At 50.2% G+C, this 21,406-nt stretch overlaps 2 protein-coding genes across 2 annotated transcripts in view; both read left to right on the top strand.

The window, feature by feature from the left end:
* The first annotated feature begins 3,103 nt into the window (after positions 1-3,103).
* On the top strand, positions 3,104-4,542 carry LOC309333126 (bridging integrator 3). Its single transcript, XM_081846550.1, has one exon. It carries the CDS (start codon positions 3,133-3,135, stop codon positions 3,892-3,894), a length of 762 nt encoding a protein of 253 aa, XP_081702676.1. The 5' UTR covers positions 3,104-3,132; the 3' UTR covers positions 3,895-4,542.
* A 14,466-nt stretch (positions 4,543-19,008) lies between these two features.
* The window catches only part of MIDN (midnolin), a 46,513-nt gene continuing 44,115 nt past the window's right edge, over positions 19,009-21,406 (top strand). Inside the window, exon 1 of the mRNA XM_081846282.1 lies at positions 19,009-19,439. The gene's annotated coding sequence lies outside the window, so the exon portion shown is untranslated. The remainder of the gene's footprint in view (positions 19,440-21,406) is intronic.

Here is a 21,406-nt window from a genome sequence, read left to right as displayed (position 1 = left end):
CTCGCCACCCCATAACATTTCTGGGGATGAGTCAGCCTGCCTGTCTCCTCTCCCACTGCCCCCATCCTGCTTTCCTGCCCCCTCTTCTTTCCCCCCCAGTGACTGGAGACTCCACAATTCCTCTCCCTGGCTCTTCCACCCTCTCCTCCGAAATAATGGCCCTCATTATCTCAATTTCGCAGGATTAGAAAGGAGGAAGAGATTCCTGGAGGCACCAGTCAAGGGCTGAGAATAGAAACAAGGCGGCCGAGATTCCTTTAACCACTGAGCCACACTTCCTGGGTGACCGGCGACTGGGCGGGTGGATCATCAGGGCTCAAACAGGGAGCTGGGTCAGGAATGGGGTTGGAGGTCTGGAAGTGACTCAGATTTGTGCCTCTTGCACAACACAGAAGCCCGGGGCATGTCTACTCAGAAGGGCACAAGCTTCCTCGTCCCCAAGCTTCAAAATATGTGTTTGGGGTACAGAAAAAACCCGGGTGGGAGGCAGATTTCCCTTCCTCTTTCCAAAGCGCTCTGAAAACCCATCAGGCCAGCTTCTAAAGACCTCTTTCTGGAGAGTATTGTTATTGATCCTGCGAGCAGACCCTCCGAAGTGTCTCTGTTTCCCAGGGACAGTCCCCAGTTTACAGAAACCGTCCCGGTTTGTGATTTGATCCCAATTTTCCTTGAAGGTAAAGGTAAAGGGACCCCTGACCATTAGGTCCAGTCATGGCCGAATCTGGGGTTGCGGCGCTCATCTCGCTTTATTGGCCAACAGAGCCGGCGTACAGCTTCCAGGTCATGTGGCCAGCAGGACTAAGCCGCTTCTGGCGAAACCAGAGCAGCGCACGGAAACACCGTTGACCTTCCCACCAGAGCGGTACCTATTTATCTACTTGCACTTTGACGTGCTTTTGAACTGCTAGGTTGGCAGGAGCAGGGACCAAAGAAAAACTTCCAAGGCTCAATCGAAGGCTGTGTGGATCTTTTCAGCATGTCGCAGATTTGAAGGTGACCCGGAAAGTGCAACTAATCCAGAATGCGGCAGCTAGACTGGTGACTGGGAGCGGCCGCCAAGACCACATAACACCGGTCCTGAAAGACCTACATTGGCTCCCAGGACATTTCTGAGCACAATTCAAAGTGTTGGTGCTGACCTTGAAAGCCCTAAACGGCCCTGTATACCTAAAGGAGCGTCTCCACCCCCATCATCCAGCCCGGACACTGAGGTCTAGCTCCGAGGGCCTTCTGGCGGTTCCCTCCCTGTGAGATGAGAAGCTACAGGGAACCAGGCAGAGGACCTTCTCGGTGGTGGCGCCCGCCCTGTGGAACGCCCTCCCATCCGATGTCAAGGAAATAAACAACTACCTGACTTTTAGAAGACATCTGAAGGCAACCCTGTTTAGGGAAGTTTTTAATACTTGATCTTTTATTGTGCTTTTAATTCTTTTGGGAGCCGCCCAGAGTGGCTGGGGGGAACTCAGCCAGATGGGCAGGTATAAATATATTATTATTTTATTATTATCATTATTCCCACCAAGAGCCTAAGAAGAGCCTTCTGGATCCGGCCGAATGCGGACCACCTAGTCCAGCATCTTGCTATCGCAGCGGCCGACCAGATGCCTCTTCCGTAAATCCCACAACCAGGATCCGAGCACAAGAGGAAATTCCACGCTCTGTAGTTTCAGAAACATTTCTGCCTTCAACCATTGGTGGCTGTCCCTGTCAGGGAGTGTGGCAGGGAGTTCCGCAGTCTAACAACACCCTGCTGAGCGATCTCCTGGCCGCTGTCCCAGGAATATTAAGAAAATATGTGTGCGCCAAATACACACACACACACACACACACACACAAAGGCATGTTTTGTGTGTGTGTGCGAGAGAGATTTCCCAGCTCCTCAGGGCTGGGCGGGCAAGGTTGCATTCCTGGCCGCAGTCCAAGTGGGAGATCGCAGGGCCTTGCAACAACTCCCTGGCGTGGGAATGCGGAGGCTGTGAGCCTGCCCCCATGTTCCTGCGTGACAGTCATGGCACGTCACGGGCCTCTGGGGCCACACCTTTTGGGGGCGGAACGTTAACCCAGCAGGACATCTGACTCAAGGTCATGCCATCCCATAGGGCTTAATCACTGCCTGCTCATGCTACAATCTTGCCTTCAGTCGGTGTGTGTGTGTGTGTGTGTGTGTGTGTGTGTGTGTGTGTTTTTCTGACACCAAAGCGCCGTGCTCCTTCACCAAAGCCAGGTTGGCAGAGGAGGGTTTTAAGGACTTAGGACTCTGCGCCCTTTTCCCTGCCACCCTCCCAAGCTCTACCCAAAAGGCAAACAAGTTACCGTATTTTTCGCTCTATAAGACGCACCAGACCACAAGACGCACCTAGTTTTTGGAGGAGGAAAACAAGAAAAAAAATCTTCTGCATCTCAGAAGCCAGAACAGCAAGAGGGATCGCTGCGCAGTGAAAGCAGCTATCCCTCTTGCTGTTCTGGCTTCTGGGATAGCTGCGCAGCCTGCATTCGCTCCATAAGACGCACACACATTTCCCCTTACTTTTCAGGAGGGGAAAAGTGAGTCTTACAGAGCAAAAAATACGGTAGGTCACGTGGTTCGATATTTGCCGTTTCGACTCCTCAAGGTGCATTGGTTAAAAGGGGCAGATGTGTTGCCGCACAGGAGTGAGCGAACTTTTTCAGCAGAGGGGCCGGTCCACTGTCCCTCAGACCTTGTGGGGGGCCGGACTATATTTTGGAAAAATTAAAACAGTGGTACCTCAGGTTACATATGCTTCAGGTTACAGACTTCGCTAACCCAGAAATAGTACCTCAGGTTAAGAACTTTGCTTCAGGATGAGAACAGAAATCGCATGGTGGCAGCGGGAGGCCCCATTAGCTAAAGTGGTGCTTCAGGTTAAGAACAGTTTCAGGTTAAGAACGGACCTCCGGAACGAATTAAGTACCGGTACTTAACCCGAGGTACCACTGTAAAATGAATGAATTCCTATGCCCCACAAATAACCCAGAGATGCATTTTAAATAAAAGGACACATTCTACTCGTGTAAAAACACCAGGCAGGCCCCACAAATAACCCAGAGATGCATTTTAAATAAAAGGACACATTCGATTTCTGGGAGAGGCGCCGGACCAGAAGGGGGACCATGAGTTGGATTCCGTTCAAGATTGGGCAGCCTAAGAAACAGATTGTACCCAAGACAGTCGAGAGAGATTTTGAACGGGAGTATGGGAAGCTGCAGCAGCTGGAAGATCAAACTAAGAAACTCCAAAAGGATATGAAGAAAAGCACAGACGCAGACCTTGCAATGTCAAAGTCTGCTGTGAAAATCTCATCTGACTTACTGTCGAACCCACTCTGTGAGCAAGACCCCAAATTTCTTGAAATGGTGATGGCCCTGGACACAGCTATGAAGAGAATGGATTCCTTTAACCAAGAAAAGGTGAACCAAATACAAAAGACAGTCATAGATCCCTTGAAAAAATTCAGCGGTGTTTTCCCCAGCCTGAATATGGCAGTAAAGCGGCGGGAACAAACTCTGCAAGATTACAAGAGGCTGCAATCTAAGGTGGAGAAGTATGAAGAGAAGGAGAAGACGGGACCCATCCTGACCAAGTTGCACCAGGCACGGGAAGAACTGAGGCCAGTGAAAGATGAATTTGAGGCTAAGAACAAGCAGCTTCTGGAAGAGATGCCGAAATTCTACAGCAGCCGCATCAATTACTTCAAGCCAAGTTTTGAATCTCTGATCCGGGCTCAGGTTGTGTACTACACTGAAATGTACAAAATCTTTGGTGACTTGACAGAACAGATTGATGAGCCCGGCCTGACAGATGAGCAGAGGCAGAAGGAGAACGAAGCCAAGCTGAATGAACTGAGAGCCCTTTCCATTGTGGCTGATGACTGACCTGCAACTCGGACGCTCCAGGCTCACTGCTGTTGCTGCCACGCAGGGAAAATGGAGATTGCTCCTTGCGCCTCCTTCTCTAAGAACCTGGTCTTCTCTGGATTTTAACCCATTGTATATATGCTCGTCCAGATTGACATGGCATATGCACCTGGAGCTGCAGCTCTTGTGGGTTCCCTCCTGACTCTTCTTGATCCTGGGCAATAACCAATCATTGCCTTAAGACACTACTGTCAATTGCAAGCTTTTCGCTGATGTTGGCTTTCTTTCACAGCATATTCAAAAATGTGTTTGCCTGGATGCTTTTTATCATAGTTATGTGAGACCCTGAATTGCCATAGTTTACCAGATTTAACATAGGATTTCACCTCTGTGCCCTTAAGAGACATCTTATCACAACTAGCAGTGGCACTGTTGAGTTTGTATGCCTCTGTGCAGTACAATACTGTCAAAACAAATTTTTATACTGAGTTGCAGCATTATCATCCCTCCTCTCACCTGTATGTGGTTTAATTTTTCTGAGCCCAGAGGAAGACAGCCAGCATTTATAATGGTGGTCTCAGTGCAGCCCATATATAATTATATGGTCAGCCCTGTGGAGCTGTAGAACCTCTATGTGAAGTTGTAGAAATAACCACTTGAATATCAGTTACAGGTTTGTAACCTGTTTTCCTGTGCCTCTGTTAACTACATGCAATCGGTAAGATTGCCTGCACATTGAGTATTGGAGATGGGATTAAGCTAATGAGAGAGCACCACGTGTAGCGCCATTTTCTTAGGGGAAGCTGCTATGGAAGAGAGGTTCCCTTCCTTGATCTTCTCCCCACTTTACAACAAGGAAAGCATCTGTGCTGCTCAATATTTCCCACTCTTTCACAATTAAATAAAATGTATGGTGGTAAAAAAAAAAAAAAAAAATTAAAGGACACATTCTCCTCATGTAAAAACACGCTGATTCCCGGACCGTCCGCCGGCCAGAATTTAGAAGGCGATTGGGCTGGATTTGACCCCCAGGCCTTAGTTTGCCTAGCCATGGTCCAGAGAGAGGGGGGGAGAGAGCAGGTTCGCAGCTTGGGGCTCCTTCTGGATCCTTTGCTGTCGCTCGAGGCTCAGGTGGCCTCAGTGGCCCAGAGCGCCTTCCATCCGCTTCGGCTGGTGGCCCAGCTATGCCCCTGTCTGGACTGGGATAGCCTAACTACTGTTGTCTATGTTCTGGTAACCTCAAGGTTAGATTACTGCAACGCGTTTTACGTAGGGCTGCCTCTGAAGGTTTGGAAACTTCAGCTGGCGCAGAATTCAGCGGCCAGCTCACTCAACGGACGGCAAGATGGTTTGAGCACATTGCACCAATCCTGGTCCGACTGCAATGGCTACTGATCAGTTTCCGGACCCAATTCAAAGTGCTGTTTTTGACCTATAAAGCCTTAAATAGACCGCAAGACCTCAAGGACTGCCTCTTCCCATATGAACCCACCCAGACCTTGAGATCATCCTCTGAGGCCCTCTTTCGCGTGCCTCCTCGAGAGGTCCGGAGGGTGGCAACACGAGAGCGGGGCCTTCTCTGCGGTGGCTCCCCATCTGCGGAACGCTCTCCCCAGGGAAGTTTGCCTGGCGCCTTCACTCTACACCTTTATACATTCCTTTTTAACCTGATCAACACCCTATACCCTTTAAAATGTGGATTTTTTTGGTGGAGGGGCGGTTATTGGATTATTGTTTTTATTCTATGTGTTAGGATCTTTTTTTGTGAACTGCCCGGAGACCTCCAGGTATAGGGCGGTATATAAATTCAATGAATGGATGAATGAATGAATGAATGAATGAATGAATGAATGAATGAATTTTTGATCCAGCATTTCAGCTCCTTTCCCTTTGACAAAACGCCTAAGCATCTGTCCTGGACTTCTGGCCCCATAGAAGCAACTCAGGTCTTGCAAAGCTGACCCCTTAGCTTGCTGCAATCAGCAGTAGCCCCCACTGTGGCAGCCTAATATTAAAACAGCCGGCAGCCCTCTGCCGGGATCCTGGGATGATACCCAGCGCTACCTCTCTTTCAAATCGGAACCAGTGAAGGTGGTGAAGGTCCTGTGTGAGTGTCTGGAGGCGGTTGGAGGATGGATGGCGGCTAATGGATTGAGGCTGAATCCTGACAAGACAGAAGTACTGTTTTTGGGGGACAGGGGGCGGGCAGGTGTGGGGGATTCCCTTGTCCTGAATGGGGTCACTGTGCCCCTGAAGGACCAGGTGCGCAGCCTGGGAGTCATTTTGGACTCACAGCTGTCCATAGAGGCACAGGTCAATTCTGTGTCCATGGCAGCTCCCTCTGGTACGCAGGATGAGACCCTCCCTGCCCGCAGACTGTCTGGCCAGAGTGGTGCATGCTCTGGTTATCTCCCGCTTGGACTACTGCAATGCGCTCTCCGTGGGGCTACCTTTGAAGGTGACCCGGAAACTAGAACTAATCCAGAATGCGGCAGCTAGACTAGTGACTGGGAGCAGCTGCTGAGACCATATAACACTGGTCTTGAAAGACCTACACTAGCTCCCAGTACGTTTCCGAGCACAATTGAAAGTGTTGGTGCTGACCTTTCAAGGCCTAAACGGCCTCGATCCAGTATTCCTGAAGGAGCGTCTCCACCTCCATCGTTCTACCCGGACACTGAGGTCCAGCTCCGAGGGCCTTCTGGTGGTTCCCTCGCTGTGAGAAGCCAAGTTACAGGGAACCAGGCAGAGGGCCTTCTCGGTGGTGGCGCCTGCCCTGTGCAATGCCCTCCCACCAGATGTCAAAGAGAAAAACAACTACCAGACTTTTAGAAGACATCTGAAGGCAGCCCTGTTTAGGGAAGCTTTTAATGTTTAATAGGTTATTGTATTTTAGTGTTTTGTTGGAAGCCGCCCAGAGTGGCTGGGGGAACCCAGCCAGATGGGTGGGGTATAACTAAAAAATTATTATTATTATTATTATTATTATTATTATTATTATTATTATTATTCAGCCCTCCGGGGAGCTGGGGCTGAGGTTATTTGTGGGCACAACGGAGGGCTCTCTCGAATCCTTTCCGCGTCTCTCTGGGCGTTCTGGGATTCGAGGCTGGTTTGGGAGGAAGGGAGCCTGGTGCCAAGGAAGAGGGCGATGCCAGCGCCAGGAGCATCTGGCATTCCCAATCATTCCAGGCCAAACAAGCCCAGCTAGACAAACAGAACCATCTGCCGCGAGTCTAGAAACCCTGGCTCGCTACAACTTGCTGGCTGCGGGGTTTCAGCTGGCGCTGGGAAAAGGAAGAAAATTTCTGGGTTTCTCGGTTTGCAGCAGCAGGAGGGAGGCGGGTACCTCCTGTTGCCCGAGGGCCGAATTCCCTGCTGGGCAACCTTCTGAGGGCCACCGGGCAGTGGTGGGCAGAGCCAGGGCAGGAAACCCAACGTAGAGCTGGTTCGACGGGGAGATGGGCTGCCTCCGAAAGGAGAAGCCTCTCCTTCGCCCGAGATCTTGATGCCAGGAATTCTTCAGCATTGCAGTGGGGTTGGGTGAATGACCTTTGGAGTTCCCTTCCAGTCCCAGTTTCTACACACACACAAACCTCTCCATCACCCTCCCTTTGGCACAGGGTTCAAAAAGAGCACATCCCAACTGAGCCAAAACACTGTGTGCAAAGGAGGGCGGGGAGTGTGGCCCGCGGATAGTTTCAAGGGCCACATAGAGCGGCATGGGGGCCACATTTGGGAGGGCTCTAGGCAGAGACATCACCTTACCAGCAAAGGTCCGTATAGTTCAAGCTATGGTTTTCCCAGTAGTGATGTATGGAAGTGAGAGCTGGACCATAAAGAAGGCTGATGGCCGAAGAATGGATGCTTTTGAATTCTGGTGCTGGAGGAGACTCTTGAGAGTCCCATGGACTGCAAGAAGATCAAACCTCTCCACTCTGAAGGAAATCAGCCCTGAGTGCTCACTGGAAGGACAGATCCTGGAGCTGAGGCTCCAATACTTTGGCCACCTAATGTGAAGAGAAGACTCCCTGGAAAAGACCTTGATGTTGGGAAAGATGGAGGGAACAAGGAGAAGGGGACGACAGAGGACGAGATGGTGGGACAGTGTTCTCGAAGAGACCAGCATGAGTTTGAGCAAACTGTGGGAGGCAGTGGAAGACAGGAGTGCCTGGCGTGCTCTGGTCCAGGGGGTCACGAAGAGGCGGACACGACTAAACAACTAAACAACAACAACAGGCCTCAGGTTACCTACCTGTGAATTAGAGGTGCCTTGCTCCTATCAAGCCATATTATTGGTTGGGATATAGCTATTAATGATAAACCAACACGTGCCGTTAAGGTAAGATGGGGAACATGAAGGAGAAATGATTTTGGAGGAGATATGGAAGGTGTTTGTAGAAATTGTACTGTTAAAACAGAAAGGGGTCAAACTATCGCAAGAGGCATCGAAATTTTAGGAGGTTGGATAGTTACGATGTAATGGTCTCGGTGATGGGGCACGCATTTTTATTCTTATTTATTTATTCTCATTATAATAATAAAAGCCATAGTATTTGTTCAACCAGCCCAGTGTAGTTATAAAACCTACATACAGCAACAGTGTTTTGTGTTGTGTAGACCTGCTAGCCTGCTCCCTATAATGTCACTGGTTTGCTCCTTTCTATATATAGGGTGCCTACATTCTTCATGGCCACATGGGCAAATGGCTTGAGATACCTATTAGGTCCATAAATTTAGCCTATAGCCTATAGCAACTTAGGGACACAGGTGGTGCTGTGGGTTAAACCACAGAGACTAGGGCTTGCCGATCAGAAGGTCGGCGGTTCGAATCCCTGTGACGGGGTGAGCTCCGGTTGCTCAGTTCCTGCTCCTGCCAACCTAGCAGTTCGAAAGCACGTCAAAGTGCAAGTAGATAAATAGGTACCGCTCCAGTGGAAGGTAAACGGTGTTTCCATGCGCTGCTCTGGTTTGCCAGAAGCGGCTTTGTCCTGCTGGCCACATGACCCGGAAGCTGTACGCCGGCTCCCTCGGCCAGTAAAGCAAGATGAGCGCCGCAACCCCAGAGTCGGCCACAACTGGACCTAATGGTCAGGGATCCCTTTACCTTTATATAGCTAACTTAATCCGTTCCGGGAGTCTGTTTGACTCCTGGAAACGTTCGAAAACCAAGGCGCGGCTTCCGATCGGCTGTGGAAGCTTCCTGCGTTCAGTCGGACGTTCGGCTTCCGAAAAACGTTCGCAAACCGGAACACTCGCTTCCGGGTTTGCGGTGTTCTGGAGCCAATCGGTCCGGGAACCAAGGTACCGCTGTACTGCTAACGAGCCGGGCGTCTTAAAATTTGCACATCTGGTTCTTCCAGCACAGGACCTGACGTCGCTCCCTGTCGAAATTCGTTTTGCTCGTTTCAGGCCCAGATCTCTGATCTGTTCAGGGTCACACCGTAGCTGTCAACTTTCCCTTTTTTTGCAGGGAATTCCCTTATTCCAGCGTTGTTTCCCGCTGATGTCCCGGATTGTTAGATATCCCAGAGACTGTCCCCAGGACAGGTGAGGCTGCTGGACCCTTATTTTCGAGGTTGCTGATCCCTTATTTTCAAATCTGAAAGTTGACAGCTATGGGTCACGCACATGCCCTCAATCTCTCGCCGAAGCTCCCACACAGCTGTGCTAATACTGCGACCTGTTGCTCCTCCAGCTATTCCTAGGCCGGGAGCTGTCTCCTACACATGCCTCTTAAATCCCTCAATCTCAGGTAAGGGATGGCTCTGGTTGGCTCCGGCTTTCTCCCACACAGCTTGCCTGGCTCAAAAGACGCCTCTCAGCACACCCTGACCTGCTGCAAGCCTCCTTTGGCTATTCCTGGGCTGTGCCTGAGTTTCTCCCACACACAGAGTCAAGAGGGACTTGGCACCTCTTGCCTGGGTGGAAACCTGCAGCCAGGGGGGGACCCCTCCCTGACATTTCCATGCTGCCTCGAGATCCCTCTCGCCCCTGCTTAGCAGGATTTCTATTATTTTTATTTTTATTTTTATTTTTATTTTTATTTTTATTTTTATTTTTATTTTTATTTTTATTTTTATTTTTATTTTTATTTTTTATTATTTATTATTTATAGCCCACCCATCTGGCTGGGTTTCCCCAGCCACTCTGGGCGGCTTCCAATAAAACACAAGAATAGTAAAGGTAAAGGGACCCCGATCGTTAGGTCCAGTCGTGGCCGACTCTAGGGTTGCGGCGCTCATCCCGCTTTATTGGCCGAGGGAGCCGGCGTACAGCTTCCGGGTCATGTGGCCAGCAGGACTAAGCCGCTTCTGGCAAACCAGAGCAGCGCACGGAAACACCGTTTACCTTCCCGCTGGAGCGGTACCTATTTATCTACTTGCACTTTGACGTGCTTTCGAACTGCTAGGTTGGCAGGAGCAGGGACTGAGCAACGGGAGCTCACCCCGTCACAGGGATTCGAACTGTCGACCTTCTGATCGGCAAGTCCTAGGCTCTGTGGCTTAACCCACAGCGCCACCCGCATCCCAAAAACACTAAAATACAATAACCTATTAAACATTAAAAGCTTCCCTAAACAGGGCTGCTTTCAGATGTCTTCTAAAAGTTTGGTAGTTCTTTTTCTCTTTGACATCTGGCAGGAGGGCGTTCCACAGGGCGGGCGCCACCACCGAGAAGGCCCTCTGCCTGGTTCCCTGTAACTTGGCTTCTCGCAACGGGGGAACCGCCAGAAGGCTCTCAGCACTGGATCTCAGTGTCCAGGCTGGACGATGGAGGAGGAGACGCTCCTTCAGGTCTACTGGACCGAGGCCATTTAGGGCTTTCAAGGTCAGCACCAACACTTTGAATTGTGCTCGGAAATGTACTGGGAGCCAATGTAGGTCTTTCAAGAGCCGTGTTATGAGGTCTTGGCGGCCGCTCCCAGTCACCAGTCTAGCTGCTGCATTCTGGATTAGTTGTAGTTTCCGGGTCACCTTCAAAGGTAGCCCCACAGAGAGCAAGTGAGATCAGTCCAGGAGGGAAAAGTCCACTCAACTTCGACTCCATCGAAACTTCGCCCCCCTCCTTCTGTTAGGATCCTACGGAGCCGAAAGCTGGAGCGTTTGGGACAGAGAAAAAGAAAGCCCCTTTTCACGCAGACTACGGGACTCCCCTTTGCACGGTTTGTGGGTCTCTCCCACCTCGTCCCCTTGAATCCCACACAACTTTGCCTAGCACAGATTCTTAAAAAATAATTAAAAAATAGTTTTTCGGTTTAATGTTAATTATCCAACAAACAACATAGAAACAAGATTCCAGAGAATCTCCTGGACTTTCCTTCTCTTTGTGGGTCCTTTCGTTAACCGTTTCCTGCTGCTGTCAATTATAATAATCCAAATCTTTGACATTTCCATCATATCCAGGGCTGGATTGAGGTTTGATGAGGCCCTCAGCTACTGAAGGTAATGGGGCCCTTTCTATGTCCAGCTGTCCTTTGTCAACAACAAATGGCTGCCGTTTTTTGTGTTGAATATATTCTATATGGTAATTTATGGACCTAACAGGTATCTCAAGCCATTTGCACGTAGCGCCAAGCCAAACAGTCCATGCAGAATGTAGGCACCCTGTATATAGAAAGGAGCAAACCAGGGATATTTTAGGGAGCGGGCGAGCAGAGCCTACACAACACAAAACACTGTTGCTGGATGTAGGTTTTATTTTATTTGTTCTTCATCTTATATTGTGGACATGTACATCCAGGGTTTTTTTCCTTTAAATTTTTGGGAGGCCCCAAGTGAGCGGGGCCCTAAGCTATAGCTTGTGTAGCTTATACGTAAATCCGGCACTGATTATAGCCAGAACTCAACATTAAACAACAAGCGTTGTTCCAATCCTACTATAGTGGTACCTCAGATTAAGAACTTAATTCGTTCTGGAGGTCTGTTCTTAACCTGAAACTGTTCTTAACCTGAAGCACCAGTTTAGCTAATGGGGCCTCCTGCTGCTGCCGTGCCGCCGGAGCACGATTTCTGTTCTCATCCTGAAGCAAAGTTCTTAACCCGAGGTAATATTTCTGGGTTAGCGGAGTCTGTAACCTGAAGCGTATGTAACCCGAGGTACCGCTGTAATGATTTTAGCTGTTTACAATGGTTTTTAAAGGTTTTCCCCATTCCTTATTAAAGTTTTGGTCCTCCCGGTTTCTGATTCTTCCGGTCCTTTTTTTGCCATTTTGGCGTAATCCATTGATTTAATCTGCCATTCTTCTTTGGGAGAGATTTTGTCTTCTTTCCACCTCTGGGTCAGCCTAGCACAGATTCCTTCACGCTCCCCCAGCCGGCAAAATTCTCAGACTTTGGGATTCTTCCATGGCATGGATTGCCCCCTGCCCTTTGCAAACATTCCTCGCACAAGTTCTGCCCGGAGACAGGACCCACACCTCTGAGTGCAAAGGCCACAGGCAGTTGGTGCAACTCAGCACACACACACACACACACACACACACACACCTGGCAGGCTTCAAGGTTCTGCAAACAATCTGAACTAGCAGAAAAAGGTTTTCTTCTTGAGACCACCTTTTGTTTCCCTTCCTCACCTACGGACTAGCCATCTCCCTACCTGGGATCAAGGTTACCTTGTATTTTAGTGTTTTGTTGGGAGCTGCCCAGAGTGGCTGGGGAAACCCAGCCAGATGGGCAGGGTATAAATAATAAATTATTATTATTATTATTATTATTATTATTATTATTATTATTATTACTAATGCTTCCAGGTGCCATTAGAAAGCCGCAGAGATAGCGCAGGATAGTGCGCACCCCAGAAATGATCTCTTTCAGCTTCTGCCTTCTGGAAGAAAGTACCGGGTTATAAAGACTAGGACTAGCCGCCTGAGAAGCAGTTTCTATCCAAATGCGCTGTGGGTTAAACCACAGAGCCTAGGACTTGCTGATCAGAAGGTCGGTGGTTCGAATCCCCGTTGCTTGGTCCCTGCTCCTGCCCACCTAGCAGTTCGAAAGCACGTCAAAGTGTAAGTAGATAAATAGGTACCACTCCGGCGGGAAGGTAAAGGGCGTTTCCGTGCGCTGCTCTGGTTTGCCAGAAGCGGCTTAGTCCTGCTGGCCACATGACCCGGAAGCTGTACACCGGCTCCCTCGGCCAATAAAGCGAGATGAGCGCCGCAACCCCAGAGTCGGTCACGACTGGACCTAATGGCCAGGGGTCCCTTTACCTTTACCTTAAGGTAGTCTCTATGGGAGTATATTGTATTTAATGATGGGGTATCAGAGTTTTTAGGGGGCTAACCAAGCTAGGATAGCAGGCTTGTTGGTTTCTGAATGTCTGATGTAGATTTTCAATTTTGTTGTTCCGTATGGGACAAGGACAATAAAGATTATCGTATCGTATTATCGTATCGATAGAACTTTGCCTCCTCCACAAATTTGTGCATTCCTCTTTTAAAGCCATCTCAGGGCCATCGCTGCACCCTGTGGCACCGAATTCCGCCATTTAACTGTGTGCCCAGAGCCAGATTTACGTCTGATGAGGCCCTAACTACTGAAGGTAATGGGGCCCTTTATATGTCCAGCTGTCCTTTGCTACGAGTTCCGTAGAAACCGTCGGAAGAGCTAAAAACAAAAATACCTTATTTTTTGCTCTATAAAACTCATTTTTTCCCTCCTAAAAAAGTAAGGGGAAATGTGTGTGCGTCTTATGGAGCGAATGCAGGCTGCGCAGCTATCCCAGAAGCCAGAACAGCAAGAGGGATTGCTGCTTTCACTGCGCAGCGATCCCTTGCTGTTCTGGCTTCTGAGATTCAGAATATATTTTTTTCTTGTTTTCCTCCTCCAAAAACTAGGTGCGTCTTGTGGTCTGGTGCGTCCTATAGAGCGAAAAATACGGTAACAGTGGACACTCAGGTTGCGAACGTGATCCGTGCGGGAGGCACGTTCGCAACTCGCAGCATTCGCAACCCACAGCGCCGCATCTGCGCATGTGCGGGTCACGACTCGGCGTTTCTGCGCATGCGCGAGCGCCAAAACCCAGAAGTAACCCGTTCCAGTACTTCCGGGTTCGGCACAGTGCACAACCCGAAAACGCGCAACCTGGAGTGTCTGTAAACCGAGGTATGACTGTACAGGAAAGGGCTTCGGATGTCCTGCCGAGTGCAGTGGCGAGGCAGTGCTCTGCCAGTTGGATTTCGGCCTGTGGTTGTTGTTGTTCGAAAGCCTGGAAACCAGGGCAGCACCTCCTGACTGTCAGGGAAGGTGACTCAGGTTACGTAGATGGAGAGGGAGAAACGAAAGGTCACCGCTTCCTCGACTTGCCAGCGCTGTGATTGCTCTGCTGCCAGCCCTCTCTCACACACACACACTTAACGCATAGAAATCTATTTGTGCAATCGGAACACAGCTCCCTCCCACCTTGCGACGCCGTTCCTGGCAGGGGCCCGTGTGCGTCGTCGAGCGTTTACACAGAGGAAGAGATAAATATATCTGTAAGCTTTGCCTACGTCAAGAGTTTGCAGGGAGTGGAGGCTGCTTAGCTGACAAAAAGCGTTCTGGCGGGATCGCGGTCCAAGGATCGGTGGAAGGGTTTTGAAGCCCCAATCCTGCGCCGCCGCAGCGGCACAGACCCTTCCTTTCAAAGGAGACGCGTCGTATTAGTCTCATTCATTAATGCATTTATAGCCCAGCTTTTCTGACCAAAGAACTGCAGGTGGCTGGCCCAGGTCTGATCTCGCTCTCTTCCCCCACCTGAATCGGTACAACAACCTTGTGAGGGAGGTTAGGCCGGGTGAGGCAGCGACTGACTCACCCGGTGAACTTTGTGGCTAAGGGGTGAGAATTCGAACCCCGATCTCTCCCCGCTCCTAATGCGATGCTCTAACCACTAGTGGGTTAAACCACAGAGCATAGGGCTTGCCGATCAGAAGGTCGGCGGTTCGAATCCCCGCAATGACGGGGTGAGCTCCCGTTGCTCGGTCCATGCTCCTGCCAACCTAGCAGTTCGAAAGCACGTCAAGTGCAAGTAGATAAATAGTGTGCAAGTAGATAAATAGGTACCGCTCCAGCGGGAAGGTAAACCCGCCAGAGCAGTACCTATTTATCTACTTGCACTTTGACATGCTTTTGAACTGCTAGGTTGGCAGGAGCAGGGACCGAGCAACGGGAGCTCACCCCGTCATTGCGGGGATTTGAACCGCCGACCTTCTGATTGGCAAGCCCTAGGCTCTGTGGTTTAACCCACAGCACCACCCGCGTCCAGGTATTTGTCTCAAATCAGGAGTATTTACTGGAGATGGCCTTGAGGACTAACACCTTGACTACCATCTGCATGCCAAACAAATGCCCAGCCGCCAAGCCCCTACACCTTTGTAAGGATACAAGGTGACCTGAATTCTCCCTCACCCTCCTTGCTACTATTTCCTCTTTCCCTGCCCGTATGTTTTCATTTCCCTGTCCTTGAGATCCAGTGACTCAGCCCGCAAAAAAAAAAATACAGCCGTCATTTGTCATTTTCTGTTTGGACTTCTTGATTCACCCAGAAACACGGTTGAGCTCTGAGGCATCGCGGCTGAGTGTTTCTGGGCGAGGGCTGCAAACAAACAAAGGGAATGTTTTTCGGTTGGGCAAACAAGGGGCGGGGGGGGGGAGCTTCGCCTGTTGGATTTCTGCCTGCCTGGCCACCATTGTTATTTTAAAAATCCTTTTAAGGGCAGGCTCCAATTCACGCCGGGACGCGGGTGGCACTGTGGGTTAAACCCCAGAGCCTAGGACTTGTCGATCAGAAGGTCGGCGGTTCAAATCCCCGCAATGACGGGGTGAGCTCCCGTTGCTCATTCCCTGCTCCTGCCAACCTAGCAGTTCAAAAGCACACCAACACAAGTAGATAAATAGGTACCGCTCCGGCGGAAAGGTAAACGGCGTTTCCATGCGCTGCTCTGGTTCGCCAGAAGCGGCTTAGTCCTGCTGGCCGCATGACCCGGAAGCTGTACGCCGGCTCCCTTGGCCAGTAAATCAAGATGAGTGCCGCAACCCCAGAGTCGGTCACGACTGGACCTAATGATCAGGGGTCCCTTTACCTTTACCTTTACCAATTCACGCCAGGCATCTCAGCCCCAGAAGACTAAGAAACCTCACCCGTTTTCAGGAACGCCCTGTTGCGCAAACGGCACTCTGTATGTGCTCAGAGGACGCTTCCCTGATTGGTCTCTGCTTACACCAGGGGTCGGCAAACTTTTTCAGCAGGGGGCTGGTCCACTGTCCATCAGACCTTGTGGGGGGCCGACTATATTTTGAAAAGAACGAATTCCTATGCCCCACAAATAACCCAGAGATGCATTTTAAATAAAAGGACACATTCTACTCATGTGAAAACATGCTGATTCCTGGACTGTCTGCGGGCCGGATTGAGAAGGCGATTGGGCCGGATCTGGCCCCCAGGCCTTAGTTTGCCTACCCATAGCTTACACCTACTTGATTTGCTTCCCTCCAGCATGCGAAACAAGGGTGAGCTCTTCCTATAGAACAGCTAAGAATCCGGCCCTCATTGTTCTCGATTTTTCAAAGGAAGCTGCTTTCTGCGAAGGCAAACCACTAATCCATTATCTCGGTGTTAGCTACGCTGGGCCCTTCTCCCTGCCCAGCCTAAATCTGGTGCCTTCTGCATGGAAAACTCTCTCTTTTTAAAAACAAAAAGACAAGGCTCTAGTCCTCAAGTTGATTAACAAAGGGCTGGTTTAAAGAGAAACAGAATCATAGAATTGGACGGGACCACCAGGGTCATGTAGTCCAACCCGCTGCAATGCAGAATTTTTTTTTTTGTCCAACTCAGGACTCGAACCCACAACCTTGAGTCCCTTGCTCTGCCAGCTGAGCTACCCTGCAGAAGGGGTCTTGTATGGAGTCAGACCATGGATGTGTCTAGTTCTGTGATGTCGACGCTGGCTGGGATTTTGCTGTTCTGATGCAGAAGATGAGCTATTGGAGGGGGGAGAATTCTGAGTAATGGGTTGGTGACGACTGAGTCACAGGTGGGTCAGAGACCAGCTCAGCGCATGAGCAATCCCCTCAGCAGCCTGACCCACCCGTGTGGCTTATGCGGCGACCAAGACTGCTTTGGGACACCTGTCAGCTCGCATTCGGCACACATTTCTCGTGATGGGGAGCCACCACTAAAAAGGCCCTGGTGGTGACTCTCTGGGGCTGGTGGACCCCCACTAGGCAAGATTCACAAGAATGGAACGTCTAGTTGTCATTTGGGGGCTAAAACAGCTCTAAAGTCCTATTTGTCGAAGGATCGGCTGACTGTGTTTGATTCTGCTGAGCTAGGTTAAGAGCTTTGAGAACTGAAAGAATAAAAGTCCTTTGATCCAGGGACAGACCACGTATTTATTGACCTCTCTTTCTTAATGGTGACACGGCCCATTCATAACTTAAAAATATTCTTCACAACCCTGAGCAGGGCAGTGGGTTGGGGAAGCGAAGACAAGCAAAGACAGTTCGCAATAATGTCCTTTATTGCTTCTGCTCAGACTGCACAGAAGAAGCATTTTGGTTCCTGAAATTTGTTCCGAAGGTGCAGATAAAATATAAGGGGTAGAATTCTACAGGGTGGGGTCTTAGCGTGTGAAAACGGTCCCGATCCAAGGATCCCCAGGCATGCACCTCCAGATGGCAGAGATCTCACCCGGGCATCTTCACCCGTTCACAAGTGGGCTGATATCTTGGCTTGGCAGATTTCAAAGGCTGGGTCCCTCTAAGTCCTCACATCACCCAATAATCTATTACAGTGGTCCCTTGGTTCTCAAACGCCTTGGTACTCAAACAACTTGGAACCCAAACACTGCAAACCCGGAAGTAAGTGTTCCGGTTTGTGAACTTTTTTCGGAAGCCGAACGTGCTCCATTTTGAGTGTTACGCTTCCGATCTGAGTGTGACACTGAGGTCTGTCTGTTTTTGCTATTTATTTTGCATTTTTGTTTTTGCAGCTCTTTTTCGTTTTGCTTTTGTGACTGTGTGGAACCCAGTTCAGCTACTGATTGATTGATTGTGTGACTTGCAGTACATTGTTTCTTGCTTTCGTTTTATGGATCAATGGCCTCGTTAGATAGTAAGATTCATGTTCAACTGCTGTTTTAGGGGTTGTTTTTAAAAGTCTGGAACGGATTAATCCATTTTGCATTACTTTCTATGGGAAAGCATGCCTTGGTTTTGGAACGCCTTGGTTTTGGAACGCACTTCTTGAACGGATTAAGTTTGAGAACCAAGGTACCACTGTATTATTATTATTATTATTATTATTATTATTATGGGGTGGAATGGGGGACAGAGGAACTGCAGTATCTGGGTTGGGTATGTTTAGCCTGGAGAAGAGGCGATAGCATATCTGAAAGGCTGTTGTCACATGGGAGATGGAGCCAGACTATTTTTCTGCCGCTCCAGAGGGGAGGACCCAAACCGATGGATTCTGACAACAAATGAGATTCCCATAAGAGCCACTCAGTGGTGGAACAGACTCCCTTGAATGGAGGAGAGCTATCCTTCCTTGGACAACAGAGGTTGCTCGGTCCCGGCTCCTGCCAACCTAGCAGTTCGAAATCACGTCAAAGTGCAAGTAGATAAATAGGTACCACTCCGGCGGGAAGTTAAACAGCGTTTCCGTGCGCTGCTCTGGTTCGCCAGAAGCGGCTTAGTCCTGCTGGCCACATGACCCGGAAGCTGCACGCCGGCTCCCTCGGCCAGTAAAGCAAGATGAGCGCCGCAAACCCAGAGTCAGCCACAACTGGACCTAATGGTCAGGGGTCCCTTTACCTTTACCTTTTACCTGGATGACCTTTGGAGGTTCCTTGCAACTTGTAAGGTTGTCTGGTTTGGGGGCCTGTGGCAGGACGGCGAGTGGGGAGCATGGAGCGGCCGCCACGGGCAACTGGCCCAGAAAGAGAGAGGGAGGGAGAGGGAGAGATCGAGAGTGGCAGCCAAAGTCTGGCAAGCGGCCGTCTATACTCAGTGTTGCGTCAGCGCCAGTGTGCAAATCCCTTTGCTGAGTCTGCAATGCTCAGCAGGGCTCTTTTTCCCTCTCTCTCATTCTTTCCTCCTCCTCCCTCCCTCCTCCTCCTCCCTCTCCCAAGCCCCACCCAGTATAATGTGACTGTCAGCCCTTGGGTTCTGTGTGGGATAAAAACTTTTCGCGCACCTCCCGAACATTTCATTTAATAAAACAAAAACCAACGCAAAACCGCAGCGCTGCTGGCTGGAAGGAGCGAGAGCCTCGGCTGAGCACCACAGGCAAAGCGGACGACGCCTCTGGAGAAGGATTACATACATATTTTTCCTCCCTCTTTGTAGTGAAGGGGCGAGATTCACCTTGTGCTTTTTTTCTTTTTTTTCTTTTTCCCTTGCCACATCCGCAAGAAAGGATCTTTTCTTCTCCCGAAGGGTTTCCCCGCCACGTGAGGACCTGCCAACCCGTCTGGAGACAAAGGATACAATTTTCCGCTTTGGGGAGAAATTTCCTGAAAGGGTTTTTTATTTCGTTTTCGGGAGCGATTCGGCGGAGAAGGCGGCGTCTCCTGGCGGATTTTGGTGAGTCCCTTTATGGCCCGACGCGGTTTGGGTTCTCTTGTAAGCAGATCCTTTTCCCCACACCCCACACCCGGGCGGTGGGGCCCGTCCGTGCCTGGCTCTTGCTCCTCCGGGGTCGAATCCTGCGCCGCTTCGGTAGTTCCTTCCCCCACCCATTCCCTCCCACCCCCGCCTCGAAGGGAAATGCTTTCCTAACTAGGGGCTCCTCTCCAAACCGGCTAGACAAAAGAGTTCCCAGGGAAACGTCTGGCCTCGCTCAAACCTCCTTTCCGTGGATCACATTTCAGTAGATCCTTTTGACATTTTCCATGTCGTCGCTGGGGCTTCTGTGAGTTGAAGGGGTAGGGGGGTGGGGGCAGGGGCAGGCAGGCAGAAATCAAAGCCAGTCTTTCCACCCTGAAAAATCCGTCAAGCGTTTGAGTTCCAATTGCCACTGCGGCTGTGCGTTTTTACGCACGCACTGGTCTATGGAACAGACAGACTCACGCGGGTCTATTGTACACGAACGCACGTCTGTGTCGTGCACACACGGGTCTCTCTCTCTCTCTCTCTCTCTCTCTCTCTCTCTCTCTCTCACACACACACACACACACACACACAAACACACACGTCTGCGTTACAAGCACACAGAGAGAGCGTCAATTCACACATACACGTAACCCATGAGACTTGCTTCACTGAGTAAGCTTGCAAAGCGCGCCGCCGTGGAGCTTATTCCCGAGTAAGCGGGGAAAGCGCATCAGATCGTGCCTCCTGAAGTCCCACGAACTAGCAGCCAATGGATCTTTGCATTTTCTCTCTCTCTCTCTCTCTCTCTGCCCCCCCCCCTTTATAAAGAAATTTCACCGGGTTATCGGGAAGGCTCTCCGAAGGATACCATGTTATTTTTTTGGAGAGGGGGCTCTTGCGGAGGGCGGGGGGAGGGAGGAGACTCACACCATTCATCAAAAGCTCCTTTCTTTTGCATCCGAGTCCCCCCCCTCCTACCCGCCCTTGCCGTGTTAGAGGCGAAAGCCAGGGACTCCTCAAGAATAATCTTCTGTTCTTGTGGATAAGAGACTCAGCCAAATTCCGGGGTGGGGTGCGGGTGGCCCCCTCCGCCCAAACAAGATTAACCCCCCCATACACACCACTAGAGAATATATATTCAGCATGTTTAAGTGCAGATGCAGAGAGCCCTGTGGTCACGAGAGACCAAAACCATTTGGGATTTTATTGGAGGGGCCGGGGGGCGGCGAGAAAAATAAGAATCGTCCTGGTCTGATGTTTCTGTCGGGGGTGCCGAAAAAGAGAGAATTGTTTGCTCTTTAGCTTTCCCAACACAGCCCAGCCTAAGCTTCATTCCTTGAGGGCTAGAGGCTTAATTCACACACACACGGGTGTTTCTCAGGAAGGTGCAAAACTGCAAAATTATTTAAACAATTTTTGGGTTTGTGTGGGTGGGTGTTTTCTTCATTTTGGGGGGGGGGCGGGGAGGGAGAGGGTGGTTTGTTATAACACCGCCTCTCTCCTCTTGTCTTTCCATGGACTTCTCTGTCCATCTACGGAAATGGAAGGCAAATTTGTGCCTTAAATCCATGAAACGCGAAGGGAAAGAAAACCACTTTTGGGGGAAAAATATTAAGATTTGGAAACTCTAGTCCGTAATCTAACTGGCTTATTTTTCAAGACATTGCTCGATTCAGCTGTGGGGTTTGAGGGGGGGGGCGGATTTTTGCTTTGCCAAAAACTGGGGAGGCGGAGGAGCCACACAAACCATACAGAAGACCCACACCCTGAAATGTATTCTGCCCACGTAGATATTCCTCTCCGTGCGTCTCCCACCCGTTCGCATTGTTAACGCTGCCCATTCATCTGGTCTCCCGTTCCCCCCGCCCTCTTCCTCTTCCCACCCCGTATTTCCATAACCCGATCAAAGGGGGGGGTCTTACTTTAGCCTTCCAAGGACACAAGACCCCCCCCCCCGC

This window comes from Podarcis erhardii, assembly GCF_964252035.2.
Source record: "Podarcis erhardii genome assembly, chromosome: 18".
NCBI classification, from domain to species: domain Eukaryota; kingdom Metazoa; phylum Chordata; class Lepidosauria; order Squamata; family Lacertidae; genus Podarcis; species Podarcis erhardii.
Note: the sequence above shows the minus strand (reverse complement) of the source record. Positions and strands in the feature narration are given on the sequence as shown.